The 26,330-nt window shown below is 32.0% G+C and overlaps 1 protein-coding gene and 1 long non-coding RNA gene across 3 annotated transcripts; one reads left to right on the top strand and one right to left on the bottom strand.

Moving 5' to 3' along the window:
- Positions 1-5,399: 5,399 nt before the first annotated feature.
- Positions 5,400-11,534, top strand: LOC112702479 (ARF guanine-nucleotide exchange factor GNOM). Of its 2 annotated transcripts, none has more exons than XM_025753526.3 (3): positions 5,400-5,683; positions 6,288-7,084; positions 7,516-11,534. In XM_025753526.3, the coding sequence occupies exons 2-3, from the start codon at positions 6,344-6,346 to the stop codon at positions 11,194-11,196; spliced, it is 4,422 nt and encodes a 1,473-aa protein (XP_025609311.1). In that variant the 5' UTR covers positions 5,400-5,683; positions 6,288-6,343; the 3' UTR covers positions 11,197-11,534. The 2 variants fall into 2 exon arrangements, with proteins under 2 accessions (XP_025609311.1, XP_072055228.1); XM_072199127.1 differs by having other exon boundaries at positions 5,443-5,683; positions 6,288-6,956.
- Positions 11,535-16,733: 5,199 nt separating this feature from the next.
- Positions 16,734-18,837, bottom strand: LOC112702478 (uncharacterized). Its single transcript, XR_003154128.2, has 2 exons — positions 18,168-18,837; positions 16,734-16,966 (listed from the first exon to the last, which is right to left on the bottom strand). It is a non-coding gene; the product is annotated as an uncharacterized lncRNA (long non-coding RNA).
- Between the last annotated feature and the right edge of the window lie 7,493 nt (positions 18,838-26,330).

The following is a 26,330-nucleotide window of genomic DNA, read 5'->3' as shown; positions in this document are numbered from 1 at the left end:
ATCAATGGAAATAAATACATCACATGCTTAAAAAATAATTTGAATTAATCATATTAATTCACAGACTTTAAGAAAATAGGAATAAAAATTTAAATACAAAAAAAAACTGGCTCTGATACTAGTGAAAGATTACCATGTGTTCATAACATGCAGCGGAAGAAAAGAAGATAATCATAAAGATATATTTTGTATTTAAACTTTATTCCAATAATATATATATATATATATATATATATATATATATATATATATATATATATATATCAGATCTAAATACCTTTAGACGCTTTATTAAAAACTTTATTCTTCGATTGTACGAAGACTCTATGCGTATCCACACCGAGACCAACTTTTGCTGTCAACTTCTTGATCAATGGACATCTAATCTAAATTAAGAAACCTCTTGCAACTATTTGCACGCCATAAAATTCTTCTCCAAGAATCAAGCCCACATACGTTTATGTGTGTAAAGGTAAAGGAATAAAACTCTTGTTATTCTCTCTATTTTCTTGCACTCTTTGCATACATATATATAGTATGAGATTTGTTATTGATTTTAAATTTGAATCTCAATTCAAATTTAAATCGTATCTTGAAATTTTAAATATGAATCCTTCAAATTTATGAATCATTCATAACTCAATTTAAAAACAAAATCAGTTAGGTTCTCATCCAAATTTAGAAACATAATAACTAATTATTCTCAAATCTCATTTAATATTCTCAATTATCATACTATTATTATATTATTGGTGCTAACAAAAAATATAATAATATTCTATTTAAATTAATATAATTATTTATTTGATCAAATCAAAATAATAATTAAATAATTCTATAGCAATAATTAGAACACTCGTTAGTGTGTGATCCCATAGGTTCAATACTAAGCGGGTAGTAAATTAATCGTACTAAATTTACTAATCAAGGTTGGCGTCTAGCAACACTCCTCAACGACCCGATAGTATGAAGTAATATATTTTTACTAAGAATTTTAGAAGAACAAAGTATAATTCCTTCCATCTTTCTAGCTCTTGGTTAACCCTTAGAGTATGGTTTAATTGTCAAACTCTAACTTGTTATCATTGTTATAATGAACTGTGAATGACTTAAGAAACTCATTTATTCATTCATTCAATCCCCTTGATCAAGATTTTATTCATCTCAGTCATTATAATTATAGAGCTCAAACTCTTTACCGAGAGTTAACGGATTCCTTATTAACTAATCATTAATTCTACAAGTATTTAAATTATACCCAATATCCATTCAACTAGCACCCTAGGGTATTAGGTGTTCGGAATCAAAGTATAATAAATACATTGTTAATTACTATGATAGTCGCAGGTCAAAGAAAACTGTATTACTATATTCATCTTGAGAATATCCTATTGACAAATATGCAGTAATTATAACTATTAGAAATTCTCAGAGTGAGTCAGTTCAATGGTCATATCTCTATATGCACCATCTATATATATAATTTAATAATGAGATCTATTAATCTTCATCCAACGAAGACCATATATATATATATATATATATATATATATATATATATATATATATATATATATATATATATATATATATATATATATATTGATCTTTTCGGATTATTAATGTCCTTTTTAATAATCCTATGACCAAGAATAATTTAGATTAAATTATAAAAGATTTATCTTTCAATATTATGATCACTATCACAATGATAAATCTCTAAATTTAATCAAGGACCTTATTATATTAATTTTTTAATATAATAATAATAACAAATTATTTAACACATGATTAATTGGATTGTGGTCATACTCCTTATTCCCAACAAAGTTTGCTAAGAAAAAAATCGATGAAATAAATAAATTTATCAATGAATTTATTTTTTTCTAAAAATAATAAACGTACAAACCAAATAAGTGTAATCAAACCCAGGAGCATTGAGAGTGTCAAAACTCACAAAGCTAAATCCATATTATAAGATTTGATTACACTTATTTGGTTTATGAGTTTATTGTTTTTAGAAAAAACATGGATTTAACTTTGTGAGTTCTGACACTCTCAATGCTCCTGGATTTGATTACACCTATTTAGTTTGTAAAATTTATTGTTTTTAGAAAAAATAAATTCATTGATAAATTTATTTATTTTATTGATTTTTTTTAGCAAACTTATTAACAACAAACTCTTTTTATCATTTTAAGTTATTTGCTTAGGTTGTTACTTTTTAAATTTTAAGTTATTTGCAGTTTATTCTTTTAAATTATAAACTATTATTTATTTAAATTGTTATTTTTTTAATTTTAAGTTATTTGCTTAGGTTGTTATTTTTTAAATTTAAAATTATCTACTTAGATTGTTACTTTTTAAATTTTTAAATACACTTTCTTAAGATATTAGATATTTAATTTTTAATGTTGTTGAACTAATTTAAAAATTTTATTTATAAAATTATTTATTTGGATTGCTATTTTTAAAATTTTAAATCATAGTTATATTTTATTCTTATTATAATAATATTACTCTTTTATTTAAAGAAAAAGCTAATAAATTATAATTTTTCGAAAAAACTAAGTTTAAGATTAAGATACTTTAAATGTACTGGTATTATTATTATTATTATTATTATTATTATTATTATTATTATTATTATTATTATTATTATTATACCTACACAGATTTTATGAAAGAAAATTCATTCTATCTTTATTTGTTTGATGGATAAAAAATATCAACTATCAATTCAATCCATCTTTTTTTTTTAATTTTTAAATCAAATATCAAAAAGATCCACAAACTTAATCATCTTCATTACACTAACACATTTAACATTATTAAATATCAAATAAAGATAATATCTAAAATATCTAAAAGTATTGCAGGAGTTGTCTCCCTCTTTTCAAACACTACACGCATAGTCCTTTAGTAATGGCCACATCATTTCTACACATGAAGAATAAAATATCTTTTTTCACCGTAAAACTCACCTTAAAATATATGTTTAAAATTAAATTTTTTTAAAATTGAATTGATTTTAAATTGAATTCAAAATCAATGATTTTGTTTGGGATATTTTTATGTAAAATACGAATTGAATTAATTTACAAATCAATATTTATTTTTATAGTGTAATTTAATGAGAATTAATTTAATTTGACTTAACAATTTTATCTTTTTAACTTTTATTTACACCATAATCCTCCATCATCATCGGCAAATCACCAATCCGCATAACTCTATCATCGAATTTTTATGGTCTCTTTTTATTTCTAAGCCTTTTTTTATGCTGATATTTAAAGATTAAAAGTGACTTTTTACATTTTCAATACACTAAATTATTTTAATTTTAGTCAAATCATCTAAAAAATTAAGAGAGTCTTAGTTATAATATAAGTAATATAGATTTATAAATCGAATTAATTCTTTGTTTTGTTTGAATTCCAAACAACAAATTTGATTTGGTTTAATTTCATTTTCATTATATTCTAAATGCATTGTAATTGATTTTGACTAATATGAAATGGATTTTATAATGTTGTCTACTTTTACTTTAGAGTTCATGAAGGAATAACACAAAGATAGAAACTCATGTATAGTATTTTTATGTGAAATTGATATTTAAAAATTGTAATTATTATTTAATAATTTTTAATTATTAACATTATATAAAAATAATTACCTATAATTTTTTACTGTTTATATCATGACCTAAAAATATAAAACCAAGTCCGATAAAAATAAAAGTCTAAGATAATCTTATCTACTTATTTGATCTCATAAAGGTTGGACATGATAACGGTAGTTCAGTCCTAATTATTTGAATGATTAACTAACTCCTAAGATATCTCCCACCTTTTTAGAAGGAAGATATTATCAATTTCTTAAAAAAAAAAATAGTTATCCACGAATAAAGGTAGAATTATTCTAAAAGGTAGTTCAACGTTCTATTATAAATATACTGACGCTCTCAGTATATTTCAGACCCAATCTATTAAAAAATTTGCTTAAATCCTTACTAACTTAGACATTAGAGCCTCTTGCAGGTACCATCCCTACCTCCTCATGAGGAATTCAGACGGCGGTATCTCGGCGCTAAAAGAAATCAGACGCTACCATAAAAGAAGCCTGAACCTCATGTCTTGATCCAATAGTAACCCAGTTTTAAATAACCATCGAAACATTTATCTAACACAAAATGAAAACAATTCGAGTAATGAAATAGCCCTAGAACCTTTATTTCATTAAATCTGATCAACTATGTGAATTAAATATAGGTTAAATTATTTTGATACGTTCTATAATGTTTTTAAATTTATACTTAAATATCATATTATATCATATATTATGTGTTAATATAAAATTATATATTAGTAAATATTACATTTAATTTATTTATTTAAAAAAAGTTTAAAAAATTACTTTCATCACACCAGCGTGTACACACACGTTTCAATAATGCAAAACATATCATTCTTCTCCTCCTTTTTCTCTTTCTTTTTTCAAATTCGTGCACGTATCTTCTTCTTCTTCTTCTCTTTCGTTATCGTCATCACCAACAACACCAATATTTTGCTAACATCTTTATTGGTTTTGATTTTTCTGGTGACATCATTAAATAATTTCAGTTCATTTTTTAGTTCATTTTTCTAGTGGTATCATGCAAAATATTGGTAATGACGATAACAACTAATAAGAAGGAGGAGGAGGAGGAAGAAGAGGAGGAGATTGCACTAATTTGAAAGAAGAAGGAGGAGGAGGAGGAGAAGAGGAAAAGAAAAAGAAGAACATATGTGGACGAATTTGGAAGAAGAGAGGAGGAGGAGAAAGAAAAGAGGAGGGAGAAGAAAAAGGAGGCATGTGATTTAAAAGTTATAACAACTTAGTTAGACTTTGGTTAAATATTTTGCTTGGACGTAGAGTTATATTGTTTCGTAAAATATAAAAATTTTACGTTTCCAACGCTGCAATTGTTTATAGGGATGAGACACAAAATTGTGTTTGATAGATAAAACATAAAAAAAAAATATTGTGTCCAAAAATACTGAATTAGTGTGTATTTTGTGTTCATCTTAATAAGAAGAAAACAAAAATACTAACAAAAGATATAACTTATTTTTTTATTATTTTTATTAATTTTTTATAATTATACTTTTTATTATTATATTTTTTTAATTTTTTAAATAAAAAAATAAAAAATTAAATTTTTATAATTTGTTCTGATTTATCACTAAATCAACACAAAAAATATTAAATTTTATATTTTATCATTTATATCTTATTTTTAATTTTTTTACCATGTCATATTTTTAAAAATAAATACAAAACAATGTATTTGATTTACTTTTATTAAATAAAAATATTTAAAATGTTTTACTAATAATAAATTTATCATATGGACACATGATAGTTAGATCTAAAAAAAAAAAAGAGTGATGTAAAATTTGTAGAATGTGTTTACGAAAATTCCCGCATGAGAATTAAATGAAAAAAAAATAATTGAAAATCAAAAGATGGTGTCGGAGAAAGAACGAAATAGTGAGTGAGATTGAGATTGAGGGAGGGGAGTGGGAACGTTCTAATTCTGGGCGAGAATTTCAATTTGAAGATTAAAGAAATAAGCCAGATTTTCAATGTGATGTAGATGTAAACTCGGATCTGTGCCTAAACCTCACCCCACCTTCTCTCTGTAAGCTTCTCTTCTTCTTCACTGGTTCCCCTTTAAATCTCCATCTGCTTCCATTTTTTGTTTCCTTCTCTCTCATTTTTTTAATGCGGATATTTCTTTTCTCTTTTGTCATTGTCGGAATAAGGGCTTAACATTCTGTTAATCTGTTGGCTGCCCCTTTCTATTGAATTCTAAGTTCAATTGTGTTAGAATCTTATATCATATTGTTAATGTGCAAGGAAAATGGGTCCATTTCATTAGTGTTAGATTTGATTGCAAATCTAAGCCTTTTCATTTTAAATAGGAATTTTGAGATTCTATCTGAGATTTAGTTTTTGGCGGAAGAATTAGTGAGTGATAGTTGCTGGTGATTGGGAGAGAGTAGCTTGCTCAAATATGAGTTAGATTTTTAGGAGGTGGAATCATACTTCAGCAACTGAGGAAGATGTTGCAATGTGATTTGTTGGTAGTTATATGTCTTTAAATTATTTATATGCATTTTGCGTTGTCTTTTAACTCTGAGGGAATTGGAATAATTGTGTTACTTGTGCTTCATTGTAATAGCATTTGGATACTCATAATCACTTTCTATTGATTGAGTCTTTTTCGCTGTTGCTTTTCTCAGGGGTTGTTTTGGCTCAGCATTCTGTTGGTAGATGTTAAGCAGATCTACTTGTTAAAATGGGGCATCTAAAGTTGCTATCTCAAACCGGTATTAATGCTATAGAAGAGGAAAATGGGCATTGCAATGATGGATATCCTAACAAAACTACTGTGGCATGCATGATCAATGCAGAAATTGGTGCTGTTTTGGCAGTGATGCGAAGAAATGTTAGATGGGGAGTTCATTATATGTCAGATGAAGATCAAGTTGAGCACTCTCTTGTTCAATCTTTGAAGATATTAAGGAGAACAATTTTCTACTGGAAGGATCCATGGCATGCTATCAACCCTGTTCATTATCTCCAACCATTTTTAGATGTGATTCAATCAGATGAAACTGGTGCACCAATCACTGGTGTTGCTCTGTCGTCAGTTTACAAGATCTTGACTCTGGATGTAATTGATCAAAACACTACCAATGTTGGGGATGCCATGCACTTGGTGGTTGATGCTGTCACAAGCTGCAGATTTGAGGTGACTGATCCTGGATCAGAAGAAGTTGTATTAATGAAGATACTACAAGTTCTTCTAGCGTGTGTGAAAAGTAGAGCATCTGTAATGCTGAGTAACCAACATATTTGCATTATAGTGAACACTTGTTTCCGTATAGTTCACCAAGCAGGAACCAAAGGTGAGTTGTTGCAGCGGATAGCACGTTACACGATGCACGAACTTGTTCGGTGCATTTTTTCTCATCTTAAAGATATTGACAACGTAGAGCATTCATTAGTAAATGGAAGCAATGGTTTGAATCAAGAGGTATAAATTGTGTCAACTTTGTCCCTTTGGTTGCAATATTCATATGCTTTTATCGTGTGATTTTTTTTTTTTTCGAAGTTAGTAGAAAGTAAAAAGGGGGACCTTGGGGCATTGATACAGAACATTGTAACCACAGAAAAAGGGTAGAACATAGAAGAATAAAATTACCATATGTTGTGTACTCATTTTTACCAGCTAAGGGCACATTGTGTTCATTGATTATTTAAAATACTAGTATTTTTTTTTTCTATGGTAAAAGCTGCACATTTCAAATGGAGTCTTTCAGTTGTACTCTGAAATTAATGATAAATTTGGTGGTTAAACAAAATTGAGTATCAGGACATGCATATACTTGTACTTGTAATCACTCATATATATACATGCATATACTTGTACTTGTAATCACTCATATATATACACTTTTTGGGCAGACTGGTGGGCAAAATAATGAACATAATTCTACAAACAGACAATTGGAAAATGGGAGCTTAAATTCTGCAAGTAATAGGCAATCTTACTCAACAGGCATTGCTTCCAGTACTGAGAGCGTTATGACAGTAGTTGTAGTGGATGACATAACAGCCATTGACAGCAGTGGCAAGGAGGTCGACCTAGATGAACTGGACCTCATGAAGGAACCATATGGGATTCCATGCATGGTGGAAGTGTTTCACTTCTTATGTTCTTTGTTGAATGTTGTTGAGCATATGGGAACAAGTACAAGATTAAATACAATAGCATTTGATGAAGATGTGCCTCTTTTTGCCTTAACTTTGATTAATTCAGCTGTAGAGTTGGGAGGGTCTTGTTTTCACCGGCATCCTAGACTGTTGAGCTTAATTCAAGATGAACTGTTTCACAATCTAATGGAGTCCGGTTTGTCAATGAGCCCCCTTGTAGTTTCAATGGTGTGTAGCATTGTTCTAACTTTGTATCACCATCTTCGTACAGAAATCAAGTTACAATTAGAAGCTTTCATTTCATGCGTAATTTTGAGGCTTGCACAAAGCAAATATGGAGCATCATATCAGCAACAGGAAGTTGCTATGGAGGCCCTTGTTGACTTTTGCAGGCAAAAAACATTCATGATGGAAATGTATGCTAACCTTGACTGTGACATAACTTGCAGTAATGTCTTTGAAGACATTGCTAACTTGTTGTCCAAAAGTGCATTTCCTGTTAACAGTCCATTATCTTCTTTGAATATTCTTGCTTTGGATGGTCTTATTGCTCTTATGCAAGGAATGGCTGAAAGGATAGGCAATGAATCTTTGAGTTCAGAACATCCTCATGTGAATCTTGAACAATATAGTTCTTTCTGGCAGGAGAAGTGTGAAAATTTCAGCGATCCGAATAATTGGGTTCCTTTTGTTTGCCGGAGAAAGTACTTCAAGAAAATATTGATGATTGGAGCAGATCACTTTAATCGTGATGTTAAGAAAGGTCTTGAGTTTCTCCAAGGAACACATCTTTTACCCGACCAACCCCATGCCCAAAGTGTTGCCTACTTTCTTAGATTCACAACTGGGTTGGATAAGAATCTCATTGGTGATTTTCTAGGGAACCATGATGAATTCTGTGTTCAGGTCCTTCAGGAATTCGCAAGAACATTTGATTTCAAAGACACAACATTAGACACAGCATTGCGTCTATTTTTGGAGACTTTCAGACTGCCTGGAGAATCACAGAAGATACAGAGGGTGCTTGAAGCTTTCTCTGAGAGATATTATGAACAGTCACCACAGATCCTAGCTAATAAGGATGCTGCTCTCTTGTTATCATACTCAATTATAATGCTTAATACAGATCATCACAATGTACAAGTGAAAAAGAAGATGACAGAAGAGGATTTTATCCGAAATAATAGGCGAATAAATGGTGGAAATGATTTGCCTCGAGGATTCCTTTCAGAAATTTACCATTCCATTTGTAGGAATGAGATTCGTACAACTCCTGAGCAAGGTTCTGGATTTCCTGAAATGACTCCAAGTCGGTGGATTTATCTTATACACAAGTCAAGGAAAACTGCTCCATTCATTGTCTCTGATTCCAGAGGATACCTTGATAATGATATGTTTGCTATTCTGTCTGGGCCAACAATCGCAGCCATTTCTGTGGTGTTTGATAATGCTGAAAACGAAGAGGTCTACCAAACATGTATGGATGGATTCTTAGCTGTTGCAAAGATATCGGCTTACTATCATCTTGAGAATGTACTCGATGATTTGGTTGTATCCCTTTGTAGGTTTGTTACTATTTTGGATCCATTATCTGTTGAGGAACCAATCCTTGCCTTTGCATATGACACAAAAGCAAGAATGGCAACTAACACCGTTTTCGCTATAGCGAATAAGTACGGTGATTACATTCGCACAGGATGGAGAAATATTCTTGATTGCATCTTAAGATTTCATAAATTAGGCCTTCTTCCTGCTAATATGGCTAATGACGCGACTGAGGAGTCAGAGCATCCTACGGAAACTCTACATGAGAAGCGTAATGCTAAATCTTTATCTTCAAGAAGTCTTCGATCCATTAGTACTCCGAAGAGATCCTCAGGCTTGATGAGCAGGTTTAGTCAACTCTTATTGCTTGGCTCGGAAGAGCCAAGACCAATTCCAACTAAAGAACAAGTTGCTGCACAGCAGAGCACCCTTCAAACAATTCAGAAGTGTCATATTGACAGCATATTTTCTGAGAGCAAATTTTTGCAAGCTGAATCTCTGTTGCAACTTGCAAGAGCACTCATTACTGCAGGAGGGCGGCTTAAGAAAGGAAATACCACATTTGATGATGAAGATAGTTCAGTTTTCTGTCTGGAATTACTAATAACAATCACTCTGAATAACAGGGATAGGATTGAACTTCTTTGGCATGGTGTTTATGAGCACATATCTAATATTGTTCAGTTGACTGTGATGCCTTGTGCACTAGTTGAGAAAGCAGTTTTTGGACTCCTAAAAGTTTGCCATCGCTTACTTCCCTACAAAGAGAACTTCACTGATGAACTTTTAAGGTCCCTGCAACTTGTCCTTAAGCTTGATGCACGCGTTGCCGATGCCTACTATGAGAAGATTACACAGGAAGTAAGTCATCTCGTGAAGGCAAATGCTTCTCATATTAGATCTCAATTAGGATGGCGAACAATTACATCTCTGCTTTACATCACTGCCAGACACCTTGAGGCATCTGATGCTGGTTTTGATGCACTGCTGTTCATTATGTCGGATGGAGCGCACTTACTTCCTTCTAATTATGTTCTCTGTATAGATGTTGCAAGACAGTTTGCCGAGTCACGCGTTGGACAGGTAGAGCGGTCAGTTGTGGCACTTGATCTTATGGTAGGATCTGCCAATTGTTTAGAGAAGTGGACTAGTGATGCCAAGAAAGAAATGAAGGAAGAGGATTTGGCAAAGATGTTGCAGGATATTGGGGAGATGTGGTTGAGGCTTGTACAAGAATTAAAGGAAGTGTGTTTAGACCAGAGGGAGGAGGTAAGAAACCATGCATTGTTATCATTGCAGAATTGCTTGACAGGATCTCTTGGGACTCATATCCAACATGATTTGTGGTTACGATGTTTTGATCAAGTGATCTTTGCTGTGCTCGATGAGCTGGTTGAAACTTATCAGACACGCTCCCAAAAGGAGTACCGGAACATGGAAGGATCCCTCATTATTGCCTTGAAGCTCTTGTGTAAAGTTTACCTCCAGTTACTCCCAAGCATATCAGAGTCGACCAAGTTCACCAAATTATGGTTGGGTGTACTGAGTCGATTGGAAGTATACATGACGGTGAGAGTTAGGGGAAGGAGAAGCGAGAAGATTCAAGAGCTCGTGCCCGAGCTTCTCAAGAACACTTTACTTGTCATGAAAGCGCATGACATACTAGTGCGCAGCAGTAGTGGGGGTAACAATAGTTTCTCGGAACTGACTTGGAAGCATATAAACAACATTTCTCCTTCCTTGCAGTCTGAGGTTTTTCCTGAGCAAGATTCAGAGCAATTGGAGAACAAACAAGCTAAAACAGTTGAAGGTTTGGGACCTAATAATGAAAACATTTCTATACCTTCAAATGAAAGAGCTGGCCAAGATGGTGCTGGCATTGGTTAATCACAGGTGCAGCCATGTTGATGAACCTCTTCATTGGTTTATTCTTATTTTTATTTCTGTTGTAGTTTGGTGGTTGCTTGGTTTCTCTCACAAATAGATTCATGCAGTATATGATAGAATTTAGAATCCCATTCAAATTTTCAATAGGACCCTTGACACAGTAAGAATTTTTGTTGAAGATATGTTATAGCTTGAGAAAATGTAGAGTGTTCCCTCTTCAGTATGGTCCCTATTGAGTTCATGCCTGAACCTGTTAATTGAGATGTATTTGGAAGATAATGTCTTTATAGATTGTATAGAGCTCAAAATTATTACCTGCGGGATTTTGTTCTTAGAAAGCTGAGGTTTATATTTATCATTGTTATTGTAACAATTAACAAGTGCAGTAACAGTGAAACACAGAATACAGAGAAGAGAGTTTGAGAGGATGGAAAAATGAGTGAATGAATTGTGTATTGAGCATTATCACTTGATCTATTGATGAGATAGAGTGTACACATATAGAAGCATAACACACTTAACAAACTAACTATAAGACTCAAGAAACAGTTAACTTGTCCTAGAAGTTACTGAAGCTTTAACAGATTTAACAAAATCTGTTATTAACCGTTACAACCCTATCATCTACCGATGTTAACCGTCTCGCCCCAAACGTGATTCTTCCTATATGAAATGAAATATAATCTATGGCCTATGCATATAAAATACAAACTACTAAAAAGATCATGTAAATTACGAGACGGAACGGAATGGGGTGGCTCGGATCAATTTATCGTCTTTAACAACTTATGTAATTGACCATCCGTACATAATAAATAATTACGGTCCAAGTAACATTTTATTCTTATCCTATAATTCATTTTAAAGCAACGTCAAGGGCATGAACAAATCACTCCTCTTTTCTTTTTCTAGGTAAAATCAAGTACAAGAAGAATTCAGGTGTGTTATGTTGTAAGGTATTTTAATATTTTCAGTCATTAATTTTAATTTTATATATTTTTAGTTAAATGTTTTTTTTTAATCATGGTTGAATGTTTGATTTTCATTTTAGTCATGGAAACATACCAGTTGTGAGGTTTTGGGTTCATTTTCTAGTAGTATTCAAACTAGGGTTGTTTTTAATTGAGAGTAAGGTTGAAATCGAGTTAGAATTGAGTAAGAGATGTTTTATTTACAGCATTCCTCAAGGTTAAAAAAAAGGAATGAAAAGATTATCTTTGCACATGTATAAAATTTTTATCATAAATTCATTGTTATAAATATGTTAACAGTTGCATTGAGGTCAAATTTAATCAATATTCAGGACGCCTATTCTTGACTTTGACCGTTGAAATTTTGAGACGTGGTATGCACTAGAATTTATAGGTCATGCATCAGCAACAGTTTTATTTTGTGGTATTCTTCATCTTTTTTTATTTTTGTTTGTAAATTTTGATTTTGGATTGATTAGCTTATTATATGTATGTTTTGTATATTAATTTCTTACGGTCTTGTATCCTATTTTAATTATAGTAGTTATTTTTTTTAATATTGTGATTCGTAATTTTTATTTCTCCCATTGAGAGTTTTGTGTATCAAAAATTTTAGTGTAATCTTCTATTTATTTATTTATTTTCTGTTTTCGTGCCATTTTTTCTATATTGATGTGTTTATTGTTATTATTATTTTTGTGAAAGTTATTATTGCTCTTCTTATTTTTTATAAATAAAAAATTATGTATTTTATTTTTATTCAATCTAATGCATAATTAGAAATGGCAACACCACCCGAACCTGCAGGTATCTACCCTGTCTCTATTCGTTCAGGGCGGATAATTATCCACCTTGCACTGGACGGGTTTTATCGGTGCGGGTTCTTAATCGGAGCGGGACGGGGTCGGGTTTAGGCAATACCCGCCCCGGTATATATATAACACATAATTTTAATATATAATATATGTAATATATATAAAATAATTAGTAAAATAATTAATAATATTATATTATATTTTAATTTATGTTATATATGTAATGATGGTTATATAAATTATAAAATTTATTTTTATTTATTGAATTTTAATAATTATAGGGGCGGATAGGGGCGGGACGAGTACCCGCAGGAGCGGGTTATGGTTCAAGTTTTTACTACCCGTAAATAAAAATAGGATAAATTTTATGCGAATTATTGTACGACAGAACGGAATCGAATAAAGCAAAAATTTACCCCTATCCGCCCCGTTGCCACCCCTATGCATAACAGCATAAGTGATCAACGTCTTTGCAAATTAACCAAACAAATAATCCCCATATTAATAAGTAGATTCCGATCGTTATGGACGATATGTATTTCGTATAAAACACAAATTAACTTATATATGTAGATTTTCAACTATCCTATTGCTAGTTTTAGTTTTGATTGCACTAGTCAATGACTCGAACTCGTCTTGTTCATTTTTGTACTATTGTTGTCTTTGCTGTTGGAATAATCTATTTACAACTATATTCTCATTATTTTCTTGGTTAGAAAGAAAAGTCAAAATAGTGTTTAATTTATGTTTTTAATTTTTTAAACATTATTTAGTATAGTTCGTTTTTACTACCAATTATGACTTATTTTTTAAATAGTATTTGGAAGAGAGATTGAGACTAAGACTGAGAAATAGAGATTGAAATAAATTTTAGTATTGTATTTAGTATAAAGTGGGAGACAGATACTAAAATAAGAATGAAATTCTAATTTAATTTGCACAAAAGATAAAGTTGGAATTAATTAATTAAAATGAAAGTATTTTAGGTATAAAGTGTTATTAAAGTTTCAGTCTCTTGTGTCTCCACTTTTTAGAAGTATTGAAATTTTAGAGATAGAAACTAAAATTTTAGTACTAATCTCTAGACCAACAAATATAATACTAAATCTCCGTCTTTCAATCTCCGTCACAATACTTCAAAACAAACACTACCTTAAAATATTCTTCAATTTGTTCTGTTAATAATATCGAGTGCATTATTACTTAAACTTCATAGATAATCAAAATATAAACAAAAGGAAGTGAAATCAAATTTCACTAAAACTTAACTTAGAAAGGAGGTAAATGTAACACCTAACCTTTAGCACGTCATGATCGTACCAAAAGTAAGGAATTACTAACATGTTCTCCTTATTTACTATTTAATATTGAGCTTTTAGGTCGATATCGCGTTTCAATTTATAAGAAAACACTAGAAAATTATTTGTAGTAATTAAAATCACACAATTATTAATAATAATAAATGTTATACAAATGAATTCAATATAAAACTCAAATAAAACCTCAGATTTTATAAAATTTCGGCGGTATTTTCTCTAAAATCCGGTCTAAACCACCCTATTCCTCTTGCGAAATTCTTAATAATCAGAAAACAGTCACATTCACAGTAATAATCCATACTTAATAACATTACTATTATTAATATATATATATATATATATTTGTCATTATTCAATTAATTTTGTAGGCATTTTAAATTAAAAACGTTTATCTTTAAAAAATAAATTTCCTACCTCCGTATGAGATCGAAATCAACGAAAGCTTCGGAAAAACTTTTTGACCGAGCTGCTGAAGAAGAAAGCGTCAGAAATCATCTGTGCCTCTTAGAACTCCAGTTGGCCGAACTCAAGGGGCAGGAGAGCTACGTCACCGTCGACTTCTACTAGACAAAAATAACGCCAACGTGTAGAGATAAAGGATACAAACACTTTTATCGAATTAGATTTTTTATTGAAGTTACATATTAAAAGAAATCGAAGAGGAAAGAAATGCGAGGAGCTCACGGTTTCACCATGCAATTCGGTTACTCTCTCTTCATTTTGAAATGCAAGTTCGGTGATTACTGACTGAATTAGAGAAAATACTTAAATGAGTTGATGATGATTTGGCAAGGCAATGGTGGTTAGGTGTCATAATATTTATCAAAGGAAATGGATATATATATATATATATATATATATATATATATATATATATATATATATATATATATATATGTGTGTGTGTGTGTGTGTCATTGTTATGTTAATGCATGCATAGTATACATAATATTACCAATCTTTCTTTTGCCTTTGTTCCCCCTGGCTTCGGCCAAGTATTCTTTTTTTTTTTTTAAACGTTAATAATAATAATAATAATAATAATAATAATAATAATAATAATAATAATAACTTAAAATATAATAAAATTTAATTTTAAAAACTCGGGTGTTATATTCTATCCACCTTACAAAAATTTTCGTCCTCGAAAATTGATATAAGATGGAAAAGATTCATATCAACTTCATTTTCAAAAAATATCGAAGAAAAAAAATAGAGAGGTGTGACATGTTCAGTTTGCAAATGTGAAAGAAACCATATCTGATGAAAGAAGTTTGAAACAAAAAATTTTACAGCAAACAACCAAGGAAGAGATTCACATTAACACGAATAAGGATTATGCGTTGAAACGGAGTTAACTCCTAAACTTAACTTCTAACGTTCCCCAAACCCCGTAATTTACGTTACTTATTACTTCTATTGCGTCTATGATAACCCGTTAGTACTCTCATATACATAAATCATTAGTATTAAGTTGGCCAGACTTATTACCATGAGGTATGCAATGGTAAGCTAACAGCATTAATCAACAGACAGTCATGCATCTCAAAACTCATACTCTTGTCATTAGGACAAGTCCTATTGTATGACAGACACTCAGAGCATGCAGTGAAGCATAATCAGTCCATTTCCAAGGCTCTAAAAGGAACGAACTGCTCTGATACCATAATGTAACACCCTAACCTTTAGCACGTCATGATCGTACCAAAAGTAAGGAGTTACTAACCTGTTCTCCTTATTTACTATTTAATATTGAGTCTTTAGGTCGATATCGCGTTTCAGTTTATAAGAAAATACCAGAAACTTATTTGTAGTAATTAAAATCACACAATTATTAATAATAATAAATGTTATACAAATGAATTCAATATAAAACTCAAATAAAACCTCAGATTTTGTAAAATTTCGGCGATATTTTCTCTAAAATCCAGTCTAAACCACCCTATTCCTCAACAATTCTCAAATCAGCGAAATTCTTAATAATCAGAAAACAGTCACATTCACAGCAATAATCCATACTCAATAACATTACTATTATTAATATATATATATATATATATATATATTTGCCATTATTCAATTAATTTTGTAGGCATTCTAAATTAAAAACATTTATCTTTAAAAAATAAATCCCCTACTTCCGTATGAGATCGAAATCAACGAAAGTTTCGAAAAAACTTTTTGACCGAGCTGCTGAAGAGGAAAGCGGCAGAAATTATCTGTGCCTCCTAGTAGGGGTGTTCGCGGTGCGGTTTGGTTCGGTTTTTGAAAGAAAAGTCATCCGATCCAATCGTTTAATTGAACTGCGGTTCGGTTTGGTTCGATTTTTTTATTGAGATCATCCGAACCAAACCAAACCAATTAAAATCGGTTTGGTTTGGTTCGGTTTGTTTGGTTTTTTCAATCACTTCAAAAAAAATACTACCATACTATTTGACAAAGTCATACTATTGAAATCGACAAATACAAATATACAATAGCTAACAAAGTCTTGATCAAATAAAATTTAACGACAAAAGAAATTTAAATATGACAACTAAAGAAGTTTAAAAGTTCAGTCAACACAATTGAAAATGAAAATAAATATAAATTTCCATCAAAAATAGCCCAAGTTATGGTGTCTTCTCCAACAGCTAAACTTCTTTACTTCTTTACGTAAACCAACCTGAAATCAAAATGCAGTTACATAATAAGAACAATAGTAAATAATAAAAGTTTTTTCATCTTTGATTGCTACTGTACAACACAACTTGCTAACCCTGACTGTGTTACTTGTCAACAAAAGTGTTTGTATCCCAGCAGTCTCAGCTTTTTGGTCATTTAAAATGTTGCCTCTTCACCCTTTTATTCTTATAAGGACACATATATCATTCATGCAATTTTACTAATGCAACTATAATTTTCAACAAAAAAAAAGTTACTGATTCAAAGAATTGACAATCCATCCCAATCTTCAAGATATTCATATTCAAAGAAAACCACAGCAATTCATTTAGAGATGAAAAAGGGGCACTGAGAAGCACTTAATCAACTCCAGATAACATAAGCGCATGTGATGCTTAGCTCAACTCTAAAGTTTCACATGGCAGTAAATATTAGCCTTACGGCCTTGACTAACAAACATCAGTCATATACCTCATACCAAATTACTAAATACTAATAATGCTTGCAATTGCAAAGCCTAGAAAATTTCAAGCACCAAATCATTGTACTACTATTGCACATATGTCTATAACCCCATCTCAGATAAGAAAATTTATGGTCGTTTGTGCATGTTGTGATCGAGTAATATCTTCCAGTTTCTATCAATCCAATTTCTTTGGTCTAATAATTCAAGAGCAGAAACACAACAACAAATCGATTAAAAACAGAACAACAAATAAATTAAACAATGATCAGTGAACCAACAATCAGAAGCAATTTTCCTAAACAATGAACAACAAATAAAATAATAAATACTGAACCAGCAAGAAAACAGCAACTAGCAACAATGAAATCAAATAATCAATGAATCAATAACAAGTAAAACAATAAAACAATAAATTTCCTTAAACAATGAGAAACAAATAAAACAATAACAAGTTAACAACAACCAGCAACAATGAATCACTGAACAATGATTATTGAATAAGGATGCATATCCTATGATTTCTTTTGTTCTTTTAATCCATTTCTACCATCAAGTTATAAACTATAAGGATGCATTTGAGTGCTTATTCTACATTTCTACTCATATACTAACAACTAAACTCAAAACAGAGCTAAATAAACAAAAAGAAAAAAGAAAAATAAAAAGACACAAAAAATTATGAAAGAAGATTGCGATTCAAAGGAACATTGATTTGAAGCTAGGGATTTTTTATTACCTGTTGTATGCTATTGACTCAATTTAGGGTTTCTTGATTCCAATCACAGTATCAGTTTCAGTACCACTAGGAGCTACCGTTGACAACTCTCGAGGTGGTGGGCGGAACGGTCCCTCGCCACAGATGGGAGGTGCAGAGAGCGAGGCTGTGAGACCTAGGGAGAGAGCGGCTAAGTTTCGTACTTCGTTTGGGGGTGGGCTTGGGGGTTACTGGGTAGGCTAGTGTCCGCGTCTTCGAGAGGCCAGAAACGATGCTGTGGGTGGCGGCGGGGGTGGTGCTGGCTCCGCGATGATGGTGTTGGCTGGTGCTATCCATGAGGAGATGCTTGTAGGAAGGGTTCGGTGGCGCTGTGTGAAAGAATGGAAGGGTTCGGCAGCGTTGGGAGGGAGTGAGAGGAAGGGGTTCATCGGCGCAGGGAGGTGGTGGGAGGAAGGGGTTCATGCAGGTTGGGAGTGGGAGGTGCTGGCTGTTGGGAGAGTGGGAGCGGGTTTCGAGAGTAAAGAGCACAGAGTGAGAGGGGTGGCGGCTAGGTTAGGTCACGTTGTGGGGGGGTGGGGGTGGGGGGAGGGTTGGTTTTATTTGTGTTTTTTTGAACTGGTTCGGTTTGGTTCGGTTAGGGTTTTCAGTATTAAAACTGAAAACCGAACCGAACCGCAATAAAAACAGCAAAACACAATTTTTTCGGTTTTTTCAATTTTTGGTTTATTCGGTTTTCGATTTTTTCGGTTTGGTCGATCGGTTTTGTTCGGTCCGGATCGGTTTTGAACACCCCTACCTCCTAGAACTCCAATTGGCCGAACTTAAGGGGCAGGAGAGCTACGTCACCGTCGACTTTTACTGGACAAAAATAACGTCAATGTGTAGATATGAAGGATACAAACACTTTTATCGGATTAGATTTTTTATTGGAGTTACGGATTAAAAGAAATCGAAGAGGAAAGAAATTCGAAGAGCTCACGATTTCACCATGCAATTCGGTTACTCTCTCTTCATTTTGAAATGCAAGTTCGGTGATTACTGAATGAATTAGAGAAAATACTTAAATGAGTTGATGATGATATGACAAGGCAATGGTAGTTAGGTGTCATAATATTTATCAAAGGAAATGGATATATATATATATATATATATATATATATATATATATATATATGTTAATGCATGCATAGTATACATAATATTACCAATCTTTCTTTTGCCTTTCTTCCCCCTGGCTTCGGCCAAGTATTCTTTTTTTTTTTAAAACGTTAATAATAATAATAATAATAATAATAATAATAATAATAATAATAATAATAATAATAATAACTTAAAATATAATAAAATTTAATTTTAAAAACTCAGGTGTTATAGTAAATATATTTAACCTAAAACTAAATTCTTTGTTTAAAATTGAGAACTAAATTAAAAAAAAAAGTGCAACACAATAAAGTAGAGTTTATTATTACAAGGTAAATAATAAAACAAAATAAAGATTCAAACAAAAATAGCGTACTATACTAAACACGTACTCTACTCTGATTGCTACACTGCCTTTTTCGCTGAAAAATAATCTGTGGATAACTTTTCTCATATCAAAAGATCTTTTTTACAGCATAAAAGCCAAAAACCAAAAGTGAAATTTACTAAGAATTTAGTTATTTACAGAATATGCATGCCGTTAAAATTATGTTTCTACAAATATGTTCAAACTCAATTTTAGATTATTATTTATTTATATCATTGTCATATCATATAATCCAAAGACTTAAATTCAATTTCCATCTAGACAGAAACATTAGCATAAAAATACAAAGGTACCTCCAGTGATTTATGTAGCACAAATTATTAGCCATATCATTTCTCTTTTAGAAACTTGTACATGGCACTTTCTTGCTTGAATAAAGGATTATTATACTATTAATTAGTGGACCATAATATAATAACTTATTTTTTATATTTTATATATCTAAAAAGATTTACTATTATTTCATCATCATAATTCTATTGTATTTTATAATGGTAATAAGATAATTAAATTTCAAATAAAAATATAAAAACAGTAATTTTATGACTATATATATATATATATATATATATATATATATACTAGAGTCAATATCAATCCAACCAACAACGTTAAAAATCAGCCAATAATTTAATATTAAAAAAAATATTTAAATTAAACATAATAAAAATATTTAAAATTTAAATAAAAATATTTAAAAATAAAACAAAGTAAAATTAATTTAAAATATAAAATTTATAATTTATAATTTAAAATTTCGTATTTTATAATTTAAAATTTAAGATGGTTGATTAGCCGCCACAGACAATAGACAAATTAAAGACAACAGTAGATGGTGGTTAGTAATGATGGTATAGTAATGACTAGCGGTGGTGAATGAATTATAGTATTGAAAAAATTTTAAGTGTATTGAGTAGGGGTGTATATAGTTCGGTCCAGTTCAAAGATTCGATTCGCTCCGAACATTTTAGGGGTTAATTTAGTGTGATTTTATCGGGTTTAGAGTCAGGTAAGAGTTTCAAAAATATACTTGGTCATTATTTCGGGTCAGGTTTGGGCTATAGTTCAAGTCACTCAAACTCGGCCCGGTGGTTCAGTGGCCTGATTATCATACATAATTAATATTTTGTATTATTAGTGATAGATGATGGCTATTCTTATGTGGAATTTAAATATTATAAACCTTAATATTTTGTGTTATTAGTTATTATAAGATTATAAGTTAATTTTTTATGTTTAAAATGCATAAGACTTTAGACTAATGCATAATATTGTGTTATTTGTATTGATTTAAATATTTGGTATTATTAGATAATATTAATATTGATTATGGTTATGTTTTCATTTTAGAGAAGGGTTGGTTCTTGTTATATTTTTTAAGTGAATTTTACTATGTGAATTGTGAAATAATCGTTGGAAATTATGTGATTTTTACTTGCTAAAGACTCGGTTTTTATCCGATTTTTATCCGGTTTTCATCTGGCCCGAAGGTGCGTAGGTTTCATCGGGTCTAGGATCGAGTTAGGGTCTAAAAATTAGGTCCGGTTTATATTTCGGACAGGGACTAAGTTAAGCCAAATTCGGTGTCGCCCGACCCATATATACCCCTAGTATCGAGAATTAATATCATTGTTCCAATTATTTTAACCGTTGATTTTAATTAATATATATTATATATATTTTTTATAATTTAGATCAACAGTTAAAATAATTAGAATACCGGTATTTCTAGTACACTTAAAACCCTTCTTATAGTATTATAGGAGTAAATAAAAAAAGTAAAAAAATAATTTAAAAAAAATATTTATCAATTATCTGACGAAATTGACTTTTTTGTTTTAGCTATTTAGTGAGCTTGATTAAACTACCAAGTTCTTGTGTTGTGGGGCTCGGAGTCCAATTGATTTAGTAAGATAAATTCAAGAAAATTGTTCTTAAAAGAGATCCTTGTTTTCAACGAACCAAACGTGATAAAACTGACAAGAGCTTATTGCCAATTTAAAATTTAAAGGTGTATTTTTTTTTGTGACTCAAAATTTAAAGGTGTATTGATTGAAAAAGCAATTACCAAGAATTATTAATTAAGAATTTTATATTATTTCTTAACAAACATGTTAAGAACTCACGTTCGAACACATACAACAAAAAACTTATTTTAGTTTCGATTGTATGTTTTGATTCACAATGTGGTTTTAAATTCAACAAATTAAAAATAATCGTCGCTACTAGAAAAAAATATTGTTATTGGTCATTTATTTTATTTTTAGCGACAATAAAAATAGTCACTAATATATTTATTAATAATTAAATATTAATTGTCTTATACTTTGTTGTTAACAATTTTTTATCAATAATTAACTTTTTTAATAACCATAAAAAATATATAATTTCTGTTATAATATATATTAATAACGGTAAATATATAATTGTTAAAAAATATAAGTTAAATAAGATATATAGTGACTATTATGTTATTGTTACTAAAAATTTGTCATTAAAAATAATTTGTGTTACAAAAATGTTATTCATACATTAAAATTAGTTATTAATGTATTTGTGTTTAAATATATATGTGGTTTAATTTATTTTCAATATATATTTATATTTTAACATATATTTTATACTAGTGACTGATTTTAATGATTGATTATAATATATACATAGCATAGTTGTTTTTGTTATAGTGTCAGTAAAATATAGAAAAACAAACATCAATCTTATAATACACATACATCTTTAGAAATTTAAAAATATTATTCATTTATTAAAATTAATCACTAAAATCAATCACTAATATATTTATGTATAAATATATGTAGCATAATCATTATAAATTAATAAGTCGTACTTTTATACAGATATCAAAAGTGTTTGGTGTGTAAAAAGTATTATTGCAACAAAATTGTTGATGCTGAGTAACGTCGTTAATAAATTCAAAATCAACATTTTATTATTACTTTATTTATTTTGTGTAAACTATCTATTAGAGTATACATCTAAAAATATATTTTCAAGCTTACAAATACAAGTAGATCGAAATCAAAATTATGCCAATAAAATTCAATTTAGACACAAATTATTAAAGTTCTTTCATCGCCATGGTGAAAGAACTGAAGAAAAAGTCTAGGTTGAATATGCTAAATTTGATCGAAACTAAAAGGGAGGTGGTGACTAAGTTTGATATATCACGCTTGTGGGGTTGTGATACGGTGGATTGGGAGTTTGTGGAATCAGTGGGTGTCTCTGGTGATTTATTGTTAATGTGGGATAATTTATTATTTAAATGATCGAACTGTTATAAAGGGGATGGTTGGCTGTGCATTGAAGGTCTGCTGACAAAAAATAATTTTAAATGTGCTTTTTGCTTGGTATATGGTGCGCATGCTCGGAGTGAGAAACTGGCGATGTGGGAAGAGTTAAGCTACATTGTGGGTTTATGTCAGGTTCCGTTTTGTTTCATGGGAAACTTTAATGAGATACTACGGGTGGAGGAAAGGAAATGCGCTGTTAGTTTACTGGCATCGGCGGAGGATTTTAAGGAATGGATGCAAGACCTATAGCTAGTAGATTTACCGTTGACCGATCGAAAATTCACATGGTTCCAAGGTCGATCTTGTAGCCGCATTGATAGGATTTTGGTCAGTTTAGAGTGGCTTGAGGAGTTCCCAGATACTCGCTTGAAAGGGGGACCGAGAGGCCTATCTGATCATTGCCCGTTGATCTTAGAAGATTCTAAATTTTGTGCCGGTCCGAGACCTTTTCGTAGTTTGGATTCATGGTTCACACATGAAGGGTTTCTGAGGTTCGTAAAGGATGAGTGGAGGAACTTGGGAGATGATTCATTCACAAACAAGCTGAGGACTTTGATGGTACCGCTAAGAAGATGGCACAAGGATAATTTTGGGGACATGGATAGTAGGATAAAGAAGTTTGAGGAAGAGATTAAGAAGATTGATGATATGGTCAGTGCTGGTAGTTATGACGGAACCATGGAGGCTAGAAGGAAGGCTCTAATGACTTGCTGTGCGAAGTGGTATGTCAGAAAAGAGATCCATTGGAAGCAGATGTCCCGATCCCAACATGCTCGAGATATGGACAAGAACGCTAGGTACTTCCACAATATAGCGTCGGCAAGAAGGAGGACCAACATAATAGATTCTTTAGTGATTAATGGAAGACTGATACGAAATCAGGCCAGAATAAAGAATACGATTACGGACTTTTATAAAGAAATGTATAGGAAGGAGCATGCTCCCTTCATTGGGATCCGTGAGGGACTGGTTAAGAAGATTGGGGACGAAGAGGCAGCAGTATTAGAGGTAATACCATCAGCCGAGGAGGTACGAGAGGCAGTTTGGGATTGTGAGTCCAGTAAAGCTCCGGGTGGTGATGGTTATAATATGAACTTCATAAAGAAGTGTTGGGGGAGATTGGTCAGGAGTTTACTGCAGCTGTATTGGACTTTTTTCAGACTGCAGATACTAATGTTACTTAGGTGGCACTAGCTCCAAAATTTGTGGGGGCTAAGGAAATCAAAGACTTGAGACCGATTAGTATGGTTGGCTGTGTTTATAAGGTGATATCCAAAGTACTGGTAAGAAGAATGAGGTTAGTGATGCCACAGCTAGTGGGAGAGACTCAGTCTGTGTTTGTAAAGGGTCGTAAAATACATGATGGTGCTCTCATTGCTTGTGAAACGGTCCATTGGCTGAAGTCGAGAAAGAAGCAGGCAGCTATTGTTAAACTAGATTTCCAGAAAGCCTACGACAGAGTGAGATGGAGTTTTGTGGATATAGTGTTACAGAAGATGTGGTTTGGTCTTACATGGAGGACTTGGGTGAAAGAATGTGTGACTACAGCGTCTATGTCGGTGTTGATCAATGGGTCACCATCCAAGCTATTCAAGATGGAGAGAGGACTCAGACAAGGAGACCCACTCTCGCCCTTTCTGTTTGTTCTTGTCGTTGATGTGCTGCACAGGATGGTGGGCGAGGCGGTCAGAAATGGAAGAATTTCTCCACTACTGGTGGGAAGGGACAATATCCAACTGTCGCACCTTCAGTTTGCAGATGATACGATATTGTTCTGTCCACAGGAAACGGTGATGCTTGTGAATTATAAGAGACTCTTGAGGTGCTTTGAGTTAATGTCTGGCCTGAGTATCAACTTTGATAAGTCGAGCCTAATTCCAGTCAACTGTGAGCAGGAATGGGTGACAAATATGTGTGGTATGTTGGGATGTGCTAAAGCTATGTTACCTGTTAGGTACTTAGGAATTTCTCTTGGTGCTAATCCTCGGTTGGTAAGGACCTGAAAACTAATCATAGACAAGGTGGAAGACAAGCTGAGCTTATGAAAAGCTAAATCTCTTAACAAAGCGGGTAAGTTGGTCTTATAAAATCTGTTCTCAATAGCTTGCCGATTTACTACTTAAGCTTGTATAAGATGCCAAAGGCGGTTGCAGAAAAGATAATTGGACTACATAGAAGATTCTTGTGGTGTAAAGAAGATGGGAATAACGGTATACCACTGGTGAAATGGGAGGTAGTTCAAGCTCCAAAAAAGCTAGGCGGCTTGGGGGTGGGAGATGCTTTACTTAGAAATGCGTCGCTTCTGTTTAAGTGGTGGTGGCGCTTCTCAAAGGAGAATTGTCCACTGTGAAAAAAAATTGTTTGCTCTTATAATCAGTTGGTCTCAACTGTAATGCTATCAAACCAAACTTTGCCATCAAGAGGGGGCCCGTGAAAAGATATTTGCCAGCTTAATATTCAGGAGCAACATGTAAGAGACATGATGATCAGTGGTTTGTCTATGGAGGTGGAAAATGGCAGAAGAACCCATTTTTGGGAGGATGCTTGGCTAGATGGTGGATCTTTGAGAGATAGTTTTTCGCGACTCTTCTCTGTTTCAAACCAACAAGGGTTCGTAATAGGGGACTGTGGGTTCTGGGATGGGTTAGAGTGGGTATGGAACTTCTAGTGGAGAAGAGAATTATTCCAATGGGAGTTAGAGTTGCTCAACCAGCTTCATGACCGGATTCGGATTGTAAGACTGTCGAGTGATAGAGATGATTCAGTTGTCTGGAAATTTGACAAAAAATGTGTTTTTTCTACAAGTTCTTTTGTATAGGTGTTGCAGCGGGAGACCTTCCCAGAAGACATCACGAGTTACAGTTTCACTAGTTCCATTTGGAGAGGCTTGGTGCCTCCAAGAGTTGAACTATTTGCATGGTTCGTCTTAATAGGCAGGGTCAACACGAAGGAGAGGTTAAATAGACTCGGCATTATTAATCCTAATGACAATATATGTGTCTTGTGTAAAAAGGATATAGAATTTGTACATCACTTCTTTTTTTTCTGTGAGTTTACATGGCAGGTGTGGTGTGCTTGGTTGAAGTATGCTGATAGAGCTTGGGCTATCCCGAGGACCGTTAAAGAGTTCTTTAAGAGTTGGACTGGTGTATCAGGTTGCAAGTCTGAGCAAAAGAAATGGCTGATATGCTTTTTTGTGGTAATTTGAAACATTTGGTTGGAGCGGAATAGTAGAGTTTTTCAGAGATCAGAGACAAGTATTGAAGGAGTAAAGATTAGGTCGTTTTTGAGTTACAAGAAATGGTGTGGAGTTGATTCGTTTGGTTGTTGATGACAATACCGAAG

The sequence above is a fragment of the Arachis hypogaea genome, chromosome 7, assembly GCF_003086295.3.
Source record: "Arachis hypogaea cultivar Tifrunner chromosome 7, arahy.Tifrunner.gnm2.J5K5, whole genome shotgun sequence".
In the NCBI taxonomy this organism is placed as follows: domain Eukaryota; kingdom Viridiplantae; phylum Streptophyta; class Magnoliopsida; order Fabales; family Fabaceae; genus Arachis; species Arachis hypogaea.
This window is presented reverse-complemented; position numbering and strand designations above follow the sequence as displayed.

Excerpts from the sequence above, each read along its gene's own strand:
- LOC112702479 (XM_025753526.3), top strand. The coding sequence starts at position 6,344 with ATGGGGCATCTAAAGTTGCTATCTCAAACCGGTATTAATGCTATAGAA. Across the intron at positions 7,085-7,515 it reads GCAATGGTTTGAATCAAGAG|ACTGGTGGGCAAAATAATGA; the intron begins GTATAAATTGTG and ends CTTTTTGGGCAG.